General features: G+C 42.9%; 1 protein-coding gene across 30 annotated transcripts in view; it reads right to left on the bottom strand.

Moving 5' to 3' along the window:
- Positions 1 to 22,552, bottom strand: part of FNBP1 (formin binding protein 1) — a 121,314-nt gene that overhangs the window by 14,934 nt on the left and 83,828 nt on the right. For 7 of the 30 annotated variants that reach the window (XR_015948758.1, XM_088665288.1, XM_060270439.2 and 4 more), the window contains exons 8-12: positions 19,273 to 19,419; positions 16,676 to 16,870; positions 12,809 to 12,994; positions 1,820 to 1,834; positions 1,611 to 1,646 (exon numbers count right to left, since the gene is read on the bottom strand). Coding sequence is in view for 28 of the 30 variants with exons in the window: in XM_088665288.1 (XP_088521414.1) it covers positions 1,611 to 1,646; positions 1,820 to 1,834; positions 12,809 to 12,994; positions 16,676 to 16,870; positions 19,273 to 19,419 (579 nt within the window). In the remaining 2 variants the exon portion in view is untranslated. Of the gene's footprint in view, positions 1 to 1,610; positions 1,647 to 1,819; positions 1,835 to 8,718; positions 8,809 to 12,808; positions 12,995 to 16,675; positions 16,871 to 19,272; positions 19,420 to 22,552 lie in introns of all 30 variants that reach the window. The other 23 variants (XR_015948759.1, XM_088665300.1, XM_088665298.1 and 20 more) reach the window with 9 other exon arrangements.

Consider the following 22,552-nt stretch of genomic DNA (forward strand, 5'->3'; position numbering starts at 1 on the left):
CAGGGCATAAAATCCAATGAACAACCTCATAAATAGTTTGGTGATCAGCACCGTTCTCCAGCACCGTATCTTGAAGCAAACCCCACCCTTTGTTATCTGATTCAGGGTTTCAGATTAATATCTGTAAGAAACTTCATTCCACTATCACTACTAGTTTTGAAATTAAATGGAGTTAACGTTTTTAGTTGGGATTGATGGGGATCTGATTACAAGGCGTTAGTTGTTCTGAGGTACTATTGCATAAAGGCTGAAAAACGTAGTTTGCCACTGACCAATGAATATCAACACTCAGACATGGAAATGCTTTGTGGCCAGTCATTGGAATTATCGGAGCAGTGGTTGAAGCTGATCTCAGTAAAAAAACAGACAAGGATCCCAAAAAATTCAGTATCAGGGCTGGCTGACCATTCCGCGTACAATGGCCTGGGAGGCTAGAAATACATGTTGGGATCAGGATCCGTATGTGCTGCGTGTTCTTGAATCTAGACCAGTGCTTCCTGAAGTGTTCATTACTGCCCCTGGTTGGGATTATCTAGGGCAGGCATGTCCAACAGGTAGATTATGATCTACCGGTAGATCACTGGACGTCTGCGGTAGATCACTGGTAGATCACTGGCTCCCCTCAAAGAAGCTGAACAACTGTGGCTCCCCTAAAAAGCAGCTCAACATTTTACCTCCTCCCTGAAAAAACTCAACAACTTTGACCTGAACCCCCAAAAAGGGGGTAGATCATTGCCAGTTGTTAACTCTGTGAGTAGATCGCAGTCTCTTGGGAGATGGCCACCCCTGATCTAGGGGATGTGAATAGGCAAAGTGGCAAGGGGCAGCTGGAGCTGGTGATTTAAGACTCCTGCTAAGCAACTTGCAACCAGACATTGGGAAACTGGTATCACTTCATCAAGCCCACTCATTGTGTTAAGAATTTACTAAAAAGTGAAATACTTTAGTTAAATAATGGTTGTACCTAAGACCCTTGCTAAATTACCAGACTTCGAAAAGCTGTTATCATTGAAAAAAAGTTCACCTACTGCATTGAATTAATTAAACCAAACAGTTTTAATTGGATTTTGAATAAATGTGCAATTAATTATTATTGTATGTTGTGCCAACCACTATTCTGAATAATGCTTTTTATAGGGTAGGGGGCATGGGAATGAGGGCATGGAACCAAGGGAGGAGGGATGAAAAAGTATGGGATCCATTGATCTAGACTTTGAATTATCTGGGTTCCTGTCTGTAAGTTACTGAAGCACCAACACTTTCTCTTTTCACTTTTACTGATAACAAATATCTTTGCAACCAAGGATAAATGAATATTTCATGCATTATATCAGATGCAGCAACAGATCAAAGCAGGAATCAACTTTACTTCATTTGATTTTATCATGGATACATAATTATAATGCCACGTGATTGCTTGTTATACTGAAAATCATTCTATTTTGATAACCTAATGAAAAGTATGTTTTTTTAAAAAAATCCTACTACATTTTTACAACCTCAGATTGCATTTTTTAAAACCGCACACCTAATAATTAAGGTACTAAACTACTAAAATTAAAGAGTTATTCGTTTTTAGCAGCTCAGTATAAGCATTAAAACCGGATCACCTCCATTAGGTTCCAGACCTGCATATTCAGAGTTATCTGATAAAATATCAAAACAAAACAAAAAAAATACACACACACAGAAAAGAGACAACAGAAAATCTGAGTTAATTTCAGGGGTGCTCGCTCAAGACAGGCTGCAACTGACGCAGACAAAAATTTGTGATTGCAAAACACAGGCGCGAAAGAACATTTGCTGCGGTTGTGCTTACCAGCTTGAGAGAAAGCTTCATGTAAGAACGGAGAAGTAGAGGAGGAGAAAGAGAAAGAGGGGGAAAAAACACAAAGGTATATCAGAAGGTGTGGAACTTCAACCTGTTCCAACGTTATAATAAAATGATGCACGTCTATACACACAGTCACACGCACTCCTCACACGGCTTGTGAAAATGGGACACTGCGTTTGTTGCACATCTGTGCAAAAGTTCACGAGAGCTGGGTAAGAAACGTTACCAACGGCCTGCTGTTTTGTCTGCAGGCGCGGATAAGTAAATTTTATTGTATTTTTAAAAGTGCTTGACCTTTGGCTGCGCACAGTGAAAACGTGACTACATCTTGCTTTTAGCTGTTTTGATGAGAACAAGGGAAACGTCTATTGCCCGTTTCTAAAAGTGGTTGCCTCTTATTCTGGAGTTGATTGCTAAGCAATTCCTGCATTGCAGAGAGTTGGACTAGATGGCCCTTGAGGTCCCTTCCAATTTTATGATTCTAAGTGCATTATCAGAGGGTGGAGTGGGAGCATAGGGAAGTGTCTCAAGTGAGGATGGGCAAATTAATGATTTTTAGGATCTCTTTGTTTCTTGTTTTTACAAACTTAGGTTCAATGCTCCACAATTCTAGACCAGTTTGCAATTTAAAAAAATGCCCTCAAGAAAATTAGTCTGCAAATTTCTCCTAATATATGGTTTTGGGAAAACAAACTCTCCTAATATACGCCTTTTCAAAGGGCAGCTTTTCCCAACATGATGCATTTAAAATGTTTCTGCTTCTTCAGTTATTAGAGGAGGGCTGTAGTTCAGTGGAAGAGCAGCTGCTTGGCATGCAGAAGGTCCCAGGTTTAATTTCTGGAACTTGCAGGTAGCTTCCTATGTTCCTGTTTAAATCAGCCCTTAATTCAGAACCATGAGGACTAGAATCTTGTTTCATTTTAGGGGAATTGCTGTTGTGCATGCTTTGCATGCAGAAGGTCCCAGATTCAATCCCTGATACCTGCAGGTAAAAGGATCAGTTAGTATAGAAACCTGCCTTAAACTGATTACAGGTAGGTAGCCGTGTTGGTCTGGGTCGAAGTAAAATAAAAAAATTCCTTCAGTAGCACCTTAAAGACCAACTAAGTTTATATTTTGGTATGAGCTTTCGTGTGCATGCACACTTCTTCAGATACACTTCTTCTGTTTCTAGTGTATCTGAAGAAGTGTGCATGCACACGAAAGCTCATACCAAAATAAAAACTTAGTTGGTCTTTAAGGTGCTACTGAAGGAATTTTTTTAATTTGCCTTAAACTGAGTTAGACCATTGGTCCATTTAGCTCAATATCGTCTAAACTGACCAGTAGTGACTCCCTTGGTTTTCAGACAAGAGCCTCTCCAAGATTTACCTGGAGATGTGCTTATTTCAGTACCTTCTGCATGCAAAGCATGTATCTACCACTGCACAACAGTGGCTTCCCTAAAACCAAATAATATTCTTGTTCTCACTGAGCTACGGCCCTGTCCCTCAAAACCAGGCATCCCCAAATTGTAGCCCTCCAGATGTTTTGGCCTACAACTCCCATGATGCCTAGCTAACAGGACCAGTGGTTGGGGAAGATGGGAATTGTAGTCCAAAATACCTGGAGGGCAGAAGTTTGGGGTTGCCTGCTCAAAACCATAGATACAGAAGCATGGGGCAGGCTTAGACAGAGGACAAATCCACCAGTCTAGGAATTAGAACTTGGGTGGACCAAGAAAGGGCCATCAAGTTGATTCAACACACACAAAAGAACCAAACCCACCCCCTGTAATCATGGGGAGACAATGCCATTTTGATGCCCTGTGCTGGAAACAATCCAGGGCCCTGTTTGCAGGAGCAGGGAGTGTCCCGATCCCATCCCACCTGCTTGCTTCCTCCCTCTATTCCACCCCTGCCCCATAAAATTTTGGCAGCCCTTTTAACACCCCACCCACCCAGCCAGAATGCTAGCACCCCTGTGAACTTCAGCAGAGCCACATATGACACAAGTTGAGAGGATTTTCGTACACATTTTACAGACGGCAGTGGTGGTAACGAGAGAGGGGAGAAAACCGGCTTGCCTACAAAAAAAAGCAGTCTACGTCAGATATAAGGCACAGGGATGCCAATGATACGTGCGCCAACGGAAGAACGAGTTTCTAGAGGCAAGACTACCACAAGGCCAGACAATGGCCAGCCAACCAAACACTATCTATCATTTTGCTGTAAATCCAGCAAATGGGAAGCCAAACAGCACAAAGCATGCCTACAGCTTTTTTAGGAACGGGAGGGATCAAGGTGAGGAGCTTTTCGACTGGGTCTGTTTCTAGATACTACAGCGCCTAATGGAAAGCTCAACCAAGACTTGTCAAATGGCCACAGAAGCAGCATGATTCGCTAACTGGTGAAAACGTGGGTTCCCCCCCCTCTCCCTAAACGGGCAGCGAGGTAAACGTATTAAACCTCAAATGGCTCAGGGGGATGTTTTTTTTGTTTTGTTTTCTGATCTTCTGAATCTATGGCATGTTTTAAAAACCAAAACTAGATTGCATAGAGCTTTTAAGTGTTCCCCACACATTATCTTGTTGTGAATCTTTATGGAAACTCTGAAAGGGAATGGAGAATGATTATGCCCATATCGCAGATGGGGAAATTGATGCTACAGAGAGAGCGGCTTGCAAGTTTTAATCTGTTTCTAGTCTACTGTTATTTTAACTTTTCCAAAGACTTAAAATTATGGTTGTCAATTTTTCTTAGCGATAATTTTATTGTTTTATCCTTTTTTTGTAAACCGCTGAAGTTGTGTGTTTTTTTAAGAAAACAACAACAATCAATTGGTATATAGATTTTATGAAATAAATAAATAATAAGCTCTCAGTGAGATTTGACCAAGGGGACTTTCAGATTTGGAAGTCAGTCTCTTAGTTGTTATGATTCACCAATTCCCAGGTTAAAAACAAAACTGTTCTACATATCAGGGCTCAATACAGTATAGAGACCAGTGTTCTTTGAACTGAGGCTCCTAGTTGTTGGACTCCACCTCCCATCATTCCTAGCCATTGGGCTAAGGTAGTGGTGGATGATGGAAGTTGTAGTCTTACAATTTCTGGGAGCCCAAGTTCAAAGGACACTGGTCTAGACAGAGCAGTGACTACTGAAATATATGGCAGAATGTTGCGATTCCTTGAAAGATCAACAGGAACCCACAGCTTAGACCTACAACTCCCATCATCCCTAACCATTGGTCATAGTGACTGGAGCTGCAGGGAGTTGGGGTTCCAACATCTGAATAGAGAATATAATACTGGATCTTCAGAGTTCTGGGTTCAAATCACCAGCCAGCCTAGACTCTTGCCCTGTGGAAAAAAGCTACTATGTACTCCTTGTTTCAGGTTATCCCTCTTGATAAAATAGGCACAATGGTGGCCTAGTTACAATGTTGTGTATCCTTCAAATTAAACAACATATATAGTATTGGGCTGAGTATAGCCCACCCACCCACCCCAAAAATCTGGCTTGTATAAAACCTGAGTGTGGCCTATAATCACACTCCCATCAGTAAAGAAGATGAGATTTAAAGAGATCTCATTTTAAGGATGCAGCTTATATGGGGGGGGGGCAGCTTATATTCAGACCAATATGGCATGTAGTAATTTATGAGGTCTCGTTAAAAGGCTGTGCTATAGAAGTAACATGTGTCAATTTCATCTGTTCCTAATTTTCTGCTGCATTGGGTGGGCTTTGTTAATTAATCAGTTAAGCATACGTCCTTCCTTTCAACTCTGCCTTCCGACCAGTAGGCCCTACAACATTATTTAGGATGTCATTTTTAAAAAAATCTTTGAGATATTCACTCAGCCAATTCTGGAGACTCTGGGGCGCAGGGGAGCTGATGAGGTGGTGATTACTAGTTAATTACATTTCTAGGAAATGTTAAGAAAAAAAGAACAGAAGAGGGGGGAAAGGAGTCAGTCTTTTTCAGGCGCGCATCCTCGAGATGATTCTAAGGTAGCCATTTGCGGTGAGCAGATGGAGAAAGCCTAAGAGCCACAAGCGTCAATAACACACAAGAGCGCATGAACAAGCCAGCAAGTTCTATGTGTTATTGGATAAGTCACAAACGATGACTCTCACTTACAACGGGCAAAACAGGCCTTAAAACCACCACCCCAACTCCCAAGTCTCTGGTTTTGCCAATGCAACAGTTCCCTTTGAGAGCCTCGGACAGATCTCTCTGAACCTTTTCCAAGTTTAATGTGTAGCTCAAGGAAATGAGGCCCATTGATATTATAATAATAACAACAACAATAATAATACAGAATGTTCTTAGCTTTATAAAGTTTGTCCTTATCCTTCTGTGAAGCATCTCCAGTTGCAAATATATTGGCAGTTTGCAACAGGAACCCACAAGGACCTACCAACCACATTGGAACCCTCTTCATTGTCACAACTTTTTTGGGTTTTTTTTTGTCAGTTTGGATGATATTTGTGGGTCCCTTGCAGGCCTGCGATTACATATCCAGCAAGATTAGAACCTAGCAGTAGAAGCTGATGAAGTGGCCAGATTAATTTGTTTGCAAGAATCTTTGCAAGTTGTTTTTAAACTGATTTAGAATGTTGTTTTAATTGTTGTAACACACCCTGGGACCTTAGGGTCAGGGGAGGGTAATAAATCACTAATAGTAGAGCCAGCGTGGTTGTAGTGGTTAAGAGCGGTAGAGACTCGTAATCTGGGGAACTGGGTTCGAGTCTCCGCTCCTCCACCTGCAGCTGCTGGGTGACCGTCACACTTCTCTGAAGTCTCTCAGCCCCACTCACCTCACAGAGTGTTTGTTGTGGTGGAGGAAGGGAAAGGAGAATGTTAGCCGCTTTGAGACTCCTTTGGGCAGTGATAAAGTGGGATATCAAATCCAAAACTCTTCTCTTCTTCTCTTAATAATAATGGCCTTAGCTGCTAAGTACTGCTGTGTACATGTCCAAAGAAGCTGAACCAGACTGACACCCACCAATAACAATAAAGTTGCTTTCTCTAGGAGCAATCTTCTTTGGAACAATATTTTAAAACTTTAGCTAAAGGTTAATTTTTTAAAAAATAATAATGACAAGGATATGTTGTCTTTTAATGGAATAAACCCAAGGCATGTCTACTCAGAAGTAAACAAGGAAGGAAAGATATGCCACCTTCAACTTGCCAAGTGAAAATTAAAGACTAATTGGGTAGGAATAATAATAAAAAAAACAACGTAAAAGGTTTCGAAACATTATTGGAAAATGAAGTACAATTTTAATCCAAAGTAAAAAAGAAAGAAAATGTGATCAAAATGGATAAAATTACAAAGATAATACTGTCTAGTGTTGGAGCATTCACAATGCTTCTGAATGCCAATTGCTGGAAACTGCAGGAGGAGGGAGTTGCTGTTATGCCTGGGTCCTGCTTGTAGGTTTCCCTTTGGGACACCCAATTGGCTACTAAGATGCTGGTCTAGGTGGGCTATTGGCTTGAACCAGCTGCAGGGCTGCTCTTGTTCTACTTGCACTGCTGGAGGCATACCAATTTGCTGGGAATCGCGGCCAAGGAGAGTGTTGCTGCTTCAATGAGGTCCTGCTTGTGGGCTTCCCACTGGGGAATCTCACTGGTTTATCTATTCAGGTCAAAGCCTGACCAAAATCCTTACAGAGCTTACAGATAACAACAAAATTGGCCAAAGACTGGTTGTCAAAATAGATAAAATTGCAACCATGATATAATAACAAACCGACTTGCCTATTCAGGTCAAAGCTTGGCCAAATCCTCAACCGATTTGTGTTATCTCTGCAGTTTAGTTCATTTTCCTATAAAATTTAGAAATTTTAGAAATATAAAATTTAGAAATATTATATTTCTAAATAAAAATTTAGAATTTAGAAATATAATTTCTAATTTAGAAATATAGAAATTTAGAAATATAGAATAGAATTTAGAAATATAGAATTATAGAATTTAGAAATATAGAAATTTAGAAATATAGAAATTTAGAAATATAAAATTTAGAAGCATTTTACATTTTTGTATTCCCATCTGACTGGGTCTTTTGAGTCTACTGAGAAGTAAACCCAATGAATGCTGAACCACAGTTTAGCGCTACTGGAATACACTTCACAGTCAGGAATGGATGGCTGTTGGGTCGAATACGGCCCTCTATGCTTTTCTATTTGGCCCTTGGAACTGTCCTCAGGCCACATGCCTTACTGGCCCTGGCCTGCTTTTGCCTGCCTGGAATGTGTCCTTGAAAGGATGGAGAAGGCACAGGTGCGTGGAAACCCTCTGATACAGCTGACTGCGTTAAGTTATGCATCACATCTGTTGCTCCACCTACTTTTGCATCTGGCCCCCACCCACCACTGGCATGCAGCTCGCAGCCACTAGCCCATGAGGGAATGCAGCCCCTGGGCTGAAAAAGCATTCTTAGCTCCTAGGTCTAAATGGCATCGTCTTCATGACCTTCCAACACCATAAATTTGCAAACTTGATTTGCAGTCCACGCCTTATCCTCCCAGCTTGTCCTCTCCCACACCTGAAGAGAGTTCCACTGTCAACGCAATTTTTGCCTGCCTGGTTTTCCAGCCCCACTTCTGGCATCCAATTCTTGCTCCCGTTTTGTTCAAACAAAGGGAGCTGCTTCTGACCCTAAAAATAAAAAAACAAGCCTTCTTTCATGTGGTCCCTGCAACGTCTGCGAAAAGGCTTTGTTATTTTGGAGGGGTTTTTTTTTTTTTGAGTTAAAAATTTGATTCTGTACATGCCAGCCTTCCGCAAAGTGACAGCCCGCCTTTTCTACCCGCCTCTTGCAATGTTGTAAATGAGGTCGGTGACTGGAGCAGCGACTGTACAGCCCGGCCACACTGTCAACACAGACTTACAACATATTCCCTAGCCTCAAGCGCATAGGTGGGTTTGCCTAAAGTCCTCTTCATGAGCTCTTTGTGAAAATACAAAGACTGTGACTGTTGCTGAGTCAGCAAGAGAAAAACACATGGATTAAAAGGGGTTGAGGGGAAAGGGGGGAAAATAGACTTCTGCATTTACTGCTTCTACAGCAAAAATAAACAGATAGCTCTGCTTAGGTCTGACGTCCACATTATCATCTAACACAGCAGAGGTACCCAATGTGCTGCCCTCCAGATGTTTGAACTACAGCTCCCATCAGCCCCCAGCTGTCAGGTGGAACCCAACTTGTGCACCCCAAAAACGCAAGGATTCCCACCCCCAGCAAAAAAAAAAAAACCAGAATCAGTTTCAGAGTGTGTGCAGAGGGAGACCAGTTGAGTCAGCGGGAATTGTTCTGTTGGTGGGAGGCTGACTTAGCACCGCTTTCATTACAATCCACTATGACCAGTGGTTACACCACAGGGACATTTGGAAGGCACCACATTGGTTACCCTGGATCTGACCCCACAGAGGGACACCCAGAAAGCCACACCTGTTATTGGAAAAGATAAAGCAGGAAATTCAGGTGCCTGGAGATGGACAGATCAGAGGATCATCTTGCTAAGCTGTGAGGATGTCTCTGCCTGGGCCCTCACAGCGCTTTATCTTTGTGGAAAATGGGTAAGCTGTAGAGCCAAACCAAACTTTTATTTTTTGCGGGCGAGGAATCTGATGCGTTTTTGCATTTTGGTGATTTGGATTTCCAAAAATCGACACTGAAAACCTAACCACTCAGCTCTAACCCCTTCCTGATGGGTGAAACGAAAGCCTCGTTAGTGCAAAATCCCCAAAACACCTCTCCAGCCTCAGAGTTGTCAAATAACTTGGGTGGGTGGGTTAATAAACAAATAATCAGAACTCCACTGTGGATATAGAATATCAAATCTTCCCTGCATGGTCACATGCAGGATTTTTTTATTATTATTTTTGGTCATCAAACCAAAGAAAACTGTGGTGGTGGGGGGTTTCTGCTCTAGTTAAGAGACTTTGCTGCAAGCAGATCCTGAAATTATGCATGCGGATGAAAGCATATTCAAGTGTTCAACCATCCAGGTTCTGCTTGGAGCAAAAGAGTCTGATGACCCACGATGTATGGATGCAGCCAATGTTAGTCCTACTCAGAGCAGACCAATAAACCCTCAGCTCTGTGCTGAAGAGGGTTTTTTGGGGGGTGGGGTGGGGTGAGGTGGGGTATAGAGAACAGTCAGGGATATGTTCCCCAGTCAGCTCTAAGCAGCTTTGATGTACTGTGACATGTTAATAAAGTCGTGGTGGGTTCCCTTTCTGCTACTCTGTTCTGAAGCCGCCCTCTGCACATGCTCCACAGCTCATCTGTTCATAAGGTTCCTAAGAAAAAGCAAGCCATAAATTGGGAGCTGGTCTGAGACATCAGAGTACATTCAGCTCACCATTTGGCTTTTCAAGAAGAACTCTGAGACACAGAAGGGGGAAGTAAATAAATATTTTTTTAAATACAAAAAACTCCACGCATCTATCATGCCAGCATAAGACTATAAAAAACGTCCTCCTTGCTAGCTTTCTACAGGCAGGGAGTCTTTGATGCAGTAGGACATTCAATTATAGGTTTGTGGTCTGAAGTAGAATGACCACATGATTTTCCAGATGGAACATGATTTCCAGGATATATTTTCCAGCATGAATGAGACTCGAGTGTGCGCTGTGGAGTTGTTAGATCACAACATGGAAAGTCAACCCTTTAAACCCAGTTAGCCCCGTGAACCAGCAAAAGCATTCCATTTACAAGAACAGTGAGTATGTACACAATATGAAGGGCAACCCCTCCCCCACTGAAATTTAACTGCAATAATTTAAACCAGGACATAAAATAAAATTTCACAGGCTAAACACTTTGATTTATATATCTTATATACCAACTGTAAACAAACACAGATGAAAGAATCTCTACAGCTGGATTGCAAGAGTACTAAGGTGGAATATCTACACAACCTGAGGGCTACTATTGGCTATATGCACACACACACACACACATATATAAAATGAAACAAGGTGATGATCAAGTAACATTCCTGGTGTGAAGTGGAGAGTTAATTACACAGTGAGAAGGAAAGGGAAATCACATCAAGAACTTCCACGGAATGAAAACCACAAAAATTCAAATGAAGAGTCAATTTTGTTCACTGGCAGAGTCTGGCTCATGGCAATTTGCTTTCATGGTGGCAAAGGAATCCACCCACTCAATACAGGAATGATCTGACTCAACTCAGGTCAAAAGGAGGGAGGAAAGTCCATCAGGTGTAAACAAAATAATTAAGTGGCGCATTAAAGCAAGCACATTTAAAGCATTACCATACCACTTTAAACAGCCATGGCTTCTCCCAAAGGATGCTGGGAACCATAGGTACCAACTCCTAGACGCCCAGGTCCCTTTGCCCCCCCCTAAAAAAACTGAGGGAGCAGGCCCCCCTCCCCATGATGGGTATTGCTGCTTTTATTTCTTTTCCACAGTTGGACTTTGTTTCCCAACTTGTAAACTTGTGAAAGGGTTGCTGGATGCCAAGGGAACTGGGACTGGGCAAAACCCTCTGACATCATTTCTTATGGCCCTTGTGAATGGAGCAGAGAGGGAAAGAGAGAATGCAAACTGAATGAGTGAGGAAGCAGCTATAGCTGATCATTAAAAAAACAAAAAACCTAGAAGCACCTAATTCAGATGAGTAGGAGAGAAAAGCTCCCCTGTTGTTGTTGTTGTTGTTGTTGTTGTTGTTGTTGTTGTTGTTGTTGATCTGCCCTTTACACCAAGGCTCCCAGGGCAGGCTTGAGTAGAGTTGGGTTCAAGTCCCTTTTTAACTTTAAGAATTCAGAGTATCCCAGGACCAGTTGTTGTTTCTGAGACCAATCTCACAAAGCTGTTTTGGGGATAAAATGTGGGGTGGGGGGGAACCTCCACCAGCACTAGGTACATCTGTTGCTAGGATTGGGGGCAGGGCTCATCTGAGCCCCCAAAATGTTTTATTCAAGGTGGTGTCTCTGCTGTGACCTGAAGTCTATTAAGGGTGCTGAGAGTTGTTAGAAGACCCCTATCCCCCCCGCTACATTTCCCAGAGTTCCCAGTGGGATTGTTAAACCACTCTGGGAATTGTAGCTTTTGGGAGGGGAATAGGAGCTTCCTAACGAATCGCAGCACCCTTAACAAACTACAGTTCTCAGGATCCTTTAGTGGAAGAGCCATGATATAAAGTTGCCGTGTATAAGACTAGGCTTGTTTTTTTTAATACTAAAAATAATGTTAAGGGGGGGAGAGATAGTCTTATACACAGGGGCAATCTCCCCCCATTTTCTTAATTTTGAGTCCCCAGAAATAGGGGGCGTCTTATACACCGGGGGCGTGTTATACACGGAAAAAATACAGTAGTTTGCAGTGCTCTAAATGCCTGGCTTAAGACGTGGCCTTAAAGTCATGCAAACTCTTCTCTGGGGAATTTTCTGCGGCAGAGTCCTGCCATCAAAAGTTCAGGGTGTTACAAGGAATAAAAAATGCTCCTGGACATGCAAAGGCTGCATCACTGCATGGCGCCATGCCTTCTGTTGTCTCTCCAAATTGGCTGCACTTGGATAGTTGATTCCACTGCAGTCCAGAGCCACATGTTTGTATTGTGGTTTCATTGTGGGGGTTTTTGACAGCAGCTTTAAAAAATTTCTTAGAGGTCACATCCACTCCGTACATATAATGCACACTTCCCCGCAAAGAATCATGGGAATTGTAGTTTGTTGAGGGTGCTGGGCCCCTGTTGAAGGGGAAAGTACAGTTCCCAGGATTCTCAAGAGGGGGTGAGCCATGTGCTTTAAATGTGCAGGTTGTGTGTGACGAGAACTTGTATGGTATGCGTTAAAAACATATAGACAGACGCACGGGAAAGAAAAAGGGGTGGATGGATGCAGTAGGAAAAAGAGATTCAGTTACTCAAAGAAGTCATGATTGGATGTGCAATTTAGGCGCCCAAGAAAGAGACAGACAAGAGACACACCCAGAGGCAAACTTACCCCGCGTTTTAGGCTCCGGAAGCAGTGGATTTTGGGTTTGGAGGTCATGAACTCGTTGAAGCGGTGGGAGAGGGGCTCCTTTTGCTGCTTGGGAGACTGGGGGCCATTAGGAACAGCGGAAGGTGAGGCAGAAGAAGAAGGGGGCGGAGGAGGGGGCTGATGGGGGGATGTTAAAAGGGACATAAACTACGTATAAGAGATGGAGAAGTGATAGAATTAAAAAAAGGGGAAAAAACGGTTACAAAACAAACCCAGGAAAAGAAAGCACGTCCGCAAAAGAAAACCGAACAGAAATGAACCCAAAAGTGCAAAAAAGCAACGTTTCAAAAGCATATTTTTTTAAAAAAAGAAAAGCCATGGTTTCCCCGCCCCCAAATAAAATTTATATATATATATATATATATTATAAAGGGAAGGATCAAGGGTTGGGAAGGTGATTGTTTTTAACAATAAAAAAAAGATTTGTGTTATTAAAGGAGCATGTCATAAGGGGAGAAAATGAGTTTTAGTAAGTGGTCAATGCAAAGAGTTAATGCACGGCATTCCCTACCCCCACCCTGCGCTGCCAGAAATTCTCATCATGCCACATGCAAACAAGATGAGCGGGTGAAGTGAAGAAAATTAGGAGATTTCCTTCCACAGCCCAGTTCCCTAGACCTGATTATATAACTGGATTCATTAGGAATTTGTTGTCTCCGAGTACAAGCGAATCCCCACTATGGAAAAGACGATGCGTCATATGGCAAAGCTACCAGAGCCCCCACTTTCAAATCTCTAACCAAGCTATGAAGTTCACCGTGAGGCCTTGGCAAGTCACACACACACCCTCTCTCTTGGCCCTCTCTACCTCACAGGGCTGTTGTAAAAAGTTACAAACGGGATAAACCCACACGCCATTACAAGACCCTGAGATTCTTAGATGGTGGGCAAGATGAAACTTCATATTTTATTTTATTTAATTTATTTAATTCATTTAATTCATTTGTTATTTGAGAGCCAGTGTGTCGCAGTGGTTAAGAGTGCTAGACTGGGACCTGTGTTGACCATGGTTCGGATCCTACACCTGGCTAAGAAGCTCACTGGGCGTGACCATGGGCCAGTCACTGCCTCTGAGCCCAGGCTACCCAACAGGGTTGTTATGGGGATTAAACAAGGAGGGGGAGGACCATGTAAGAGCACCCTTGAGCTTCTGGGAGGAAAAGAGGTGCGAGAAAAATGCAATGCAATGCATTCAATTTATACACCACCCTTCCTCTCAAGGATTAAAAAAAAATCTCAGTGCACTTCTGTACATCAAATTCTGGCAGGCAGATGAGGATGGGGCAAGCAGCGATGGGTGGATCTGTCAATTCTGGTTGTTTTGGGTTTCTCTTTTCTCTCTCTCTCTTTTTTTTGGGGGGGGGGGCTATTTTTTCATTTCTGTAGCTTTCCAAATCAGTTTGTCACTTTTTTTCTTTCTTTTGAATAGTACAAAAAGAGTCATCATGACAATTTATCAGTATTTTAGTTTGAATTTATCCTAACATACATGGTTTTTAAGGCAATTTTCTCTGACAATATATATGGCAAAGCAATTTGCCCTAATCTGCCAGGGATCCTATAGCTGTGATTCCTGCATTGCAGGGGGTTGGAGTAGATGACCCTTACAACTCTACAACTTTATGATTCTAATATAATGCATCTTTGCATGTTACTTTCACCAACTGATGCATTTTCATGCACACTTTACCACTGCACACACATTTTTACACATGTTACTTGAGCCAGAGAACTGCATCACAAAATCTGGAGGCATGAATTTCGAAGGACGGCTGCATTTGGGTTTACATATTGCTTTAGAAAGCTCAATTTTTGAAAGTTTGCACTTAGAATGAGGACTGAATTCACCCCCCATTCCTTGGCTCACGTTTCCATGTGGGTGTGGAGGGAGTTGTCTGCCAGCTGGATCAGTCGACATCAGGAAACCCAGGTGGTTCTTAGAAGCTTATTAGGGATTCCTAAATGAAATATCACATACTTCTTCGCTGGAAGAGATCTGGGTGGAAGGAGAGGGGCTGGATGGGTTCTGGAGGCTGTGATCTCCATCCACACAGGCCTGGGCAGGGCTTTGTGTGAACGGTGTGCCTTAGACTACTTCCCAGACTCTCTAGTGGGAGTTCTGTGACATATGCCCACAAGTTCACCAATATAAGAAGAGCCTAAAGGGAACCCATCTAGCCCAGCCTCCTGTTCTCACAGCGGTCAACCAGATTCCCATGGGAAACCTCTTTTAAAGCCATCTAAGTTGGCCATTACTGCCTCCAGTGGCAGGGAGTTCCGCAGTTTAACACCGTGCGGCCTGAAGGAGGGCTTTCTTCCATCTGTTCTGAATCTTCCAGCATTCAGCTTCATTGGATGCCCGCAAGTTCTAGTGTTAGGAGAAGGGGAGGGGGGAAAAAAACTTTTCTTCCCTCCATTTTCTCTGTGCCATGCCTAATTTTATTAATTTCCGCATCATGTTACCTCTTACTTGCCTTTTCTCTAAACCAGGCACCCCCAAACTGCGGCCCTCCAGTTGTTTTGGCCTACAACTCCCATGATCCCTAGCTAACAGGACCAGTGGTCAAGGATGATGGGAACTGTAGTCCAAAACATCTGGAGGGCCGAAGTTTGGGAATGCCTGCTCTAAACAGACACCCTGGCATGGGGAAAGGTTCCCTGAAGACTGGGAGTTTGAAATAGCACTGTTTGCGACTAATAGCCTAGAGCTGGGAGGATCAAGGACACAGAAATGCCTACTCTCTAACCCACTGTTGAACTTCAGGGGACTTGGTAGGAGGAAAGGAATCCAATCAAACAGAAGGATCCTGTTAGTCACACACACACACCCCTGAATACAATGGGACTTCAAGACCGCATGCCTTCATGCATCGATGGGAAAAAAGAGAAACAGTAAATACAAATGGGGAGAAAGTTACGCAGGCCGGCTGGAAATGTAAATGAATGGGAAATGAGTTACAAAGGGTAATCCAAAACATTTGCTGCCCAGGCCACAAATGGAGGGGCCTGATGCACTTGTGTGCCAACACTTATTGCCCAAGTCAACTGCCATGAGCAAGGGAGACGTGGCTATTTAGGAAAGCTCTGGCAAACTAGCACTTACGTGGAACCAATGAGTTAACAGAAGCACATGGGCAGATGAGCTAAGAACAGATTATAGACCAGTAACTTTCGTATCTGACTGTGTAGCATGGCAAAATGTGAGCGGCCTAACAGCAACACATGGCCATTGTTGGTACATACGTTGGAGCAGATGTTTGGAATAATAAGACCTGATCAAGCGGGTTTTTAAAAAGGAAAAAGGAGGTTGCATCCCATGAGTTCAGTTATGTTGTGGAAAAGCAACAGGGAGACAGGCACCAGGGATGCAGTAAAGGAGACAGGCATGTTGTTAATTAGCTGGAATGGGATGAGCGATGCGATCAGAGGGCAACAGGCAAGCATGAGACAATGAAAGCAGTGAGCAACTCTTTGGGATTGAACGGGAAACTAAAAACCACCATGGCAAAGACATGACAACTCAAACAAAACTGAGCTGAAGAAAACAGCTTTAAAAACAATAAAAAGCAACACAATATTTTTTTTAAAAGTACATAGAAATCATAAAAAACTTTACAAATTAAAGCAAAATCCAATAAATTAAAAATATTACAATAAATTACAAGACATCAGCTATTAGTTCTTAGAAACTAATTTCTAATGAAAAAGAAAGAGAAAAGAGAGAAGAAAAAAGTCTTCACTGCTGGGATTACAAAGTAACACACAAGTAGCAAACGACAAAGCTACTGACACAACTAAGCCGAAATCTGGAAAATAATAATCCGGTACCTTGTTTTTCTTGATGAACGGCCACAACTTGCCCTTGGACTTGCCGCTGAATCTGGACTCTGGCTTCCCATCTTTGGAGTTTGAAAGGCTGGAGTCAGAGACGGTCCGCTTGATTGGCTGGGTGAAGTCCTCGAAATCGACATCGCCTGGAGGCTCGAACCCAGATTTGAAGGCTTCTACCACCAACTGGGAATCCTGAAACGATCAGGACAACACAAAAACAATGCTAATAATTTGTTTTTTGTTTTTTTTAAATGCCATTGATAAGTGGTGTACCAGACAGAACTAGCAAGTACACTGTACACAGTCAATATGGAGGCAGAACTGGGCAGTAGGTTCACAGACTGAAAGCGGGTCAGCCTTCATAAAAACTCAAAGTGAGGACCCAATCTGAGTGCTTATGTACATCCAGGTGGAGTCCTATTGGTCTACTACTGTATATTCCTGCGTATAAGATGACTGGGCGTATAAGACGACCCCCAACTTTTGAGAAGATTTTCCTGGGTTAAAAAGTAGTCTTATACGCAGGAATATACAGTACAGTGGTACCTCAGTTTAAGTACACAATTGGTTCCGGAAGTCTGTACTTAACCTGAAGCGCACTTTCCCATTGAAAGTAATGGAAAGTGGATTAATCCGCTCCAGACGGGACCCCGGAGTACTTAAACTGAAGCGCACTTAACCTGAAGCAAACTTTCCCATTGAAAGTAATCGAAAGTGGGTTAATCCGTTTCAGACAGGTCCGTGGAGTACTTAAACTGAAAGTACTCAAACCGAGGCGTACTTAAACCGAGGTATGACTGTACTTGTGTCATGATGGCTGCTGAACTAAAAGATGCAGTACCAAACTCCAGCCACTAGTGGTGCTCAAGCAGAGAAGACCAGCTCAGCAGCAGCACTTTCTGGCAAACCAGCCCAATGATGTACAGAGGATTGTAGTAGTCAGAATGCAGTATCACAGACCTTTTTTGGGAAAAGATTTGTGACATGGAACTCCTCTGATGGAAACTCAAAGCTCCTGGGATTGTCTGTCTTGGAAATCTCACAGCCCTTGAATTCCCCAGAAAGATGAGTTTCAGTAAAAGGGCTTCGTGGCTTAGTGGCATTTTTGAATTATTTCTGCAATTTACATACCAATTAGTTACAGACATCTCTAAGTGAAGTAAAAGAACACTCAATACAATGGAAGTCTAAAATGAGTGAAAACATTAGAATTCCATTAAAATGTCTGCAGGAATAAAAAAAGAGAGAATAATATTCAGTAGGGAGGCTTCCTCATTTCAGCTGGGAGTTCCACAAAATTGGGCGCAGTACGGCTCCTGGTGAATACCAGCTGTGAGTCTGAACCACAAAAACTCTCCAAAAGACCTCAGGGACCAGGCAGGGATATAAGGGATCAGGTGGAGATATTCTGGACCCAAACTGTTAGATATGCTTTGCGTGATCCTCAGGTAGATGGACCTGAAGGCCTCTGCCTGAGATTCCAAAAAGCTGCTTGACACTGGTTTGATTACTAGGGATGGGTGAATCTGTCATTTTCAGTTTCTTTCAGTTTTTCCAATCTTATTCTCCATATTTCCACATCTGTTTCCTTAAAGCCCTTGTGAAAATTCTTCATGCAACCTGGTCCTGAATTGAATTTCTCCCCACTCCACCCCAACCACAGGTGTTGTAATTTCCCGGAAAGGCTAGGAATGGCACAACCATTTTCCTGCTAAGCACACACCCCCACCCCCACGGAAAGCAGGGATATCTTATTTCTTCCTTCATCCTGTTCCCAGTAGGATGTGGAGGGCAGAGCTACAGCCACACACATGCTAGTTGTGGCACCCACGTGTGACACCCATGGGGGGGAGGAAGAGGTGGAAAGAGGAAGAAAGAAAGCCAGAGATAAAAACTGAAATAGTAAACATGCCAAACGATAATCACATTCTGGGGCTTGGGGGGCAGTGGCATCTTCCTTCTCTGATTCCCCAACCTTTAGAACTCCTTTTTAATTGCTCTCCCCACCCCCTTAAATCCATATTACATACTTCCCTCAACAATCCAAACATCCTTCCACTACAATGGAGCTAAAAATAGCCAGTCCCTTTTCTGCAGCAGAAAGGGATAGATGTCAAAAACAGGAAGTCAGAAACCCAGAACAAATTCATCTTCGTCTGCCCCTGGCATAGCGGGAAGGATGGGGGCAGATCCCACACAGGTTCAATTGGTGGTCACTGCTGGGAGGGGCGTCATCAGCTGTGTCATTCTCTCCATCTTGCTGGAGATGCTACAAGGGGGGGAAGCAGAGGCCAGAAAGGGGGGTGGGGTAGGGGGGTAGTATTTGACTTAAGTAGTATAAGGCTAGAGGCAAGTGATCAAATTTGGTGGCAGACCTATTTTCCATTTGGGAATAGGGCAAAGCACCAATTTTAAGCTGGTCATACCTTACCGCTGCTGTGTTTTTATTTCAAAATGTAAGTAATAGGGGAAAACTAAAGAGAAAACCAAGCAGGTCCAATCACCTTTCTCCACCAAGCATCCCTGAATACCAATTTGGCAGAGAATTCAGCAGCTGTGTTTCTTAAAAAAGAAACATTGAACATTGAACTCACATGCTTCTGATCAATGGATTCAGCTGCTTTTGTTATCTCATCCAGGCATTTTCCAATGATAGGGATCACCTGCCGGTCCACCTCCGCAAAGGTCTTCATGGATTCGCCTATCCTGATTATCCTCCGCTCCTCCATTTCTTGAATTTTCTGTAAGTGTAAGAATCGGCATTCATACAGTGCTTCAACACATGAAAAGCATTTCATACACATTATCTTGCTTGCAACCCTCCGAACAACCCTGCAATGTTGTCATCGCTCCCTCAAAACAGCAAACTCAAGTGATGAGTGCCGATAGGATTGGAGGCAAAAAGGAGAAACAAGGGTGATACCTTTTGCAGGACAATAAAAAACAAAAAAGGGTTAACCCCTCAGCAAAACAGGATGCAGAACAAGCATGGGGACGGGTATGAATCAAAGCCACATATTTCCATGACTTTGACCTGCAGCCTGATAGGACACTGAGTTGCTTAGAGGACCGGCTTAGGGAGCTGGGTATGTTTAGCCTGGAGAAGAGAAGGTTAAGGGGTGATATGATAGCCATGTTCAAATATATAAAAGGATGTCATATGGAGGAGGGAGAAAGGTTGTTTTCTGCTGCTCCAAGTGGACACGGAGCAATGGATTCAAACTACAAGAAAGAAGATTCCACCTACTCTAAACATTAGGAAGAACTTCCTGACAGTAAGAGCTGTTCGGCAGTGGAATTTGCTGCCAAGGAGTGTGGTGGAGTCTCCTTCTTTGGAGGTCTTTAAGCAGAGGCTTGACAGCCATATGTCAGGAAAGGCTTGATGGTGTTTCCTGCTTGGCAGGGGGTTGGACTGGATGGCCCTTGTGGTCTCTTCCAACTCTATGATTCTAACTCCAAGTGACATATTTCTTTTTGAACTTCAACCCACCAGAGGGTTGGGTTCAGGGCAATGACATAACAATTCCCAGAAGGACCCACAGGTAGATTTTCTGTATAGAATTTCTAGATTTCCAATAATAATAATAATAATAATAATAATAATAATAATAATAATAATAAAAGCTCACTCAATGTTTTTCGTCTGGTTGTCAAAAGAATAAGCTGGAGAAATAGCTGCACCAGGCCTCCTCTCCCTCAGCCACCCCATCAGCTAACCTCAGAAGTGCTCATTTCGTTAGCCAAGCCCAGCTCCACTTCCCGCCCCTTATTAATATGCCACCTTTTGGCCAAAACAGGCATCCCAACACAAATACAGACACAAACATAGCCATGCAAATACAATACAATACAATACAAATAGAACTAATGTTTCAAAAGTATTAAAAAGCATACAATTTCCTCCCCTAAAGGCAACAAATTGTTCTGCACAAAAATGTTAAGAGAGAGCAAGAATAAGTACTTAAATAGCAGCTCCTCCTTTTAAAGGTCCCAGGCAGGAGGTGAGGCAGCTTGCTCACATTACAGCCTGTGCCAAGTGATTATTGTTAGGACAGGTGTTTAAGAACTGGTGCCTTCGTGTGATCTTCTCCTCTGACCTCCCTGCCTGTTCCCTTCTGTGTCATTTTTTGTTTTGTTTTTATACATTATAAGCCTGAGGAAAGGGGCTGTCTTGTTTTAATTGGCTGTGCATAAGCCACTCCTGGGAGCCCTTTTGGCTGAAGAGGGGGTACAAATGCTCTAAATAATTAATCAAATGAATAAATAATAAATATGCCTGGCTCTTGCAGAGGTGAAGGAAATGCTGCTGAAACCGAATAGATGTTAAAGCTGACTAGCAATCGTGCCTTGCTAGGGAGAAGCAAGCCAGGGGCTCATCCACACTTAACTTTCCTCTGCTCTTTTCAGGCAGTCTGCAATTTAAAGCACCGCTGTGTCCCAGTGCCTCCCCCATTTTTGGCTCCAGAGCTTTCCCCATACAAACCCACTCTTTAAAGCTCAATTGGAGCAAACATCAATCTCCTGGAAACTAGAATTGGTGTTTGCTCTGATTCAGCTTTAAAGAGTGGGTTTTCACAGGGAAAGCTCTGGGCAAACAAACACCTCTCTGGAAAAAAATGGGGCAAAAGGTAGGGCAAAATTATAAGCCCCAGGTTTCCATGCTCAGACATTACACTAAGCTAATCCTACACTACACTAAGCTAAGCTAAGTTTGTCTAAAACATTGCACAAAGTGGGCAATAATCAGGCTAACTAGGAGAATCTCTCAATTCAGTTTATCATTTTTCAATAAACAACAAAAGTTTCATTCATTCTTCCAATCTTAAGTTCATTCTTCCCCATTTTTGTATCAGTTTGCAATTAAAAAGAATAATAGAATCATAGAGTTGGAAGAGACCACAAGGGCCATCCAGTCCAACCCCATGCCAAGCAGGAAACACCATCAAACCATTCCTGACAGATGGCTCTCAAGCCTCTGCTTAAAGACCTCCAAAGAAGGAGACTCCACCACACTCCTTGGCAGCAAATTCCACTGCCGAACAGCTCTTACTGTCAGGAAGTTCTTCCTAATGTTTAGAGTAGGTGGAATCTTCTTTCTTGTAGTTTGAATCCATTGCTCCGTGTCCACTTGGAGCAGCAGAAAACAACCTTTCTCCCTCCTCCATATGACATCCTTTTATATATTTGAACATGGCTATCATATCACCCCTTAACCTTCTCTTCTCCAGGCTAAACATACCCAGCTCCCTAAGCCGTTCCTCATAAGCCATCGTTTCCAGGCCTTTGACCATTTTGCTTGCCCTCCTCTGGACACGTTCCAGCTTCTCAATATCCTTCTTGAACTGTGGTGCCTAGAACTGGACACAGTACTCCAGATGAGGTCTGACCAGAGCAGAATACAGTGGTACTATTACTTCCCTTGATTTAGAAAAGGTCCTCATAACAATTCATCCATATTTGAGGGTGATTGATCTGATTGATCTGTTCATCTTTAAGCGCAGAAAATACTTTTATTCTGAAGATTTCCATTCACCTGCTTGGTTCCCCCTTGCCCCTACTTTACATTTCTGCTGCCCTTAATCATTTCATGACACACTGTTGGGAAAACAAGCAAACAATCTATTTGTAAATGGGGAAAACAATTGCCCATTTCAGCTGCAACAAAGGCAGCTGGGCAGCCCAACCTCCTGAGGTGACTGCAAGGCATCCTCTCTGCACATGCCCAGAAGCATATTTCCTAGGCTAGGCACTGCAGCCTGCCCATTAGGTGGCACCCACAAATAGAATTAAGTCTGTGACATTAAAAACAACCACCAGCAGCGAACATTCAGCCTTGAAGGATAGTGCATCTGATGCAGTTCATACATTACTGAG

The sequence above is a fragment of the Zootoca vivipara genome, chromosome Z2, assembly GCF_965207765.1.
Source record: "Zootoca vivipara chromosome Z2, rZooViv2.hap1.1, whole genome shotgun sequence".
NCBI lineage: Eukaryota > Metazoa > Chordata > Lepidosauria > Squamata > Lacertidae > Zootoca > Zootoca vivipara.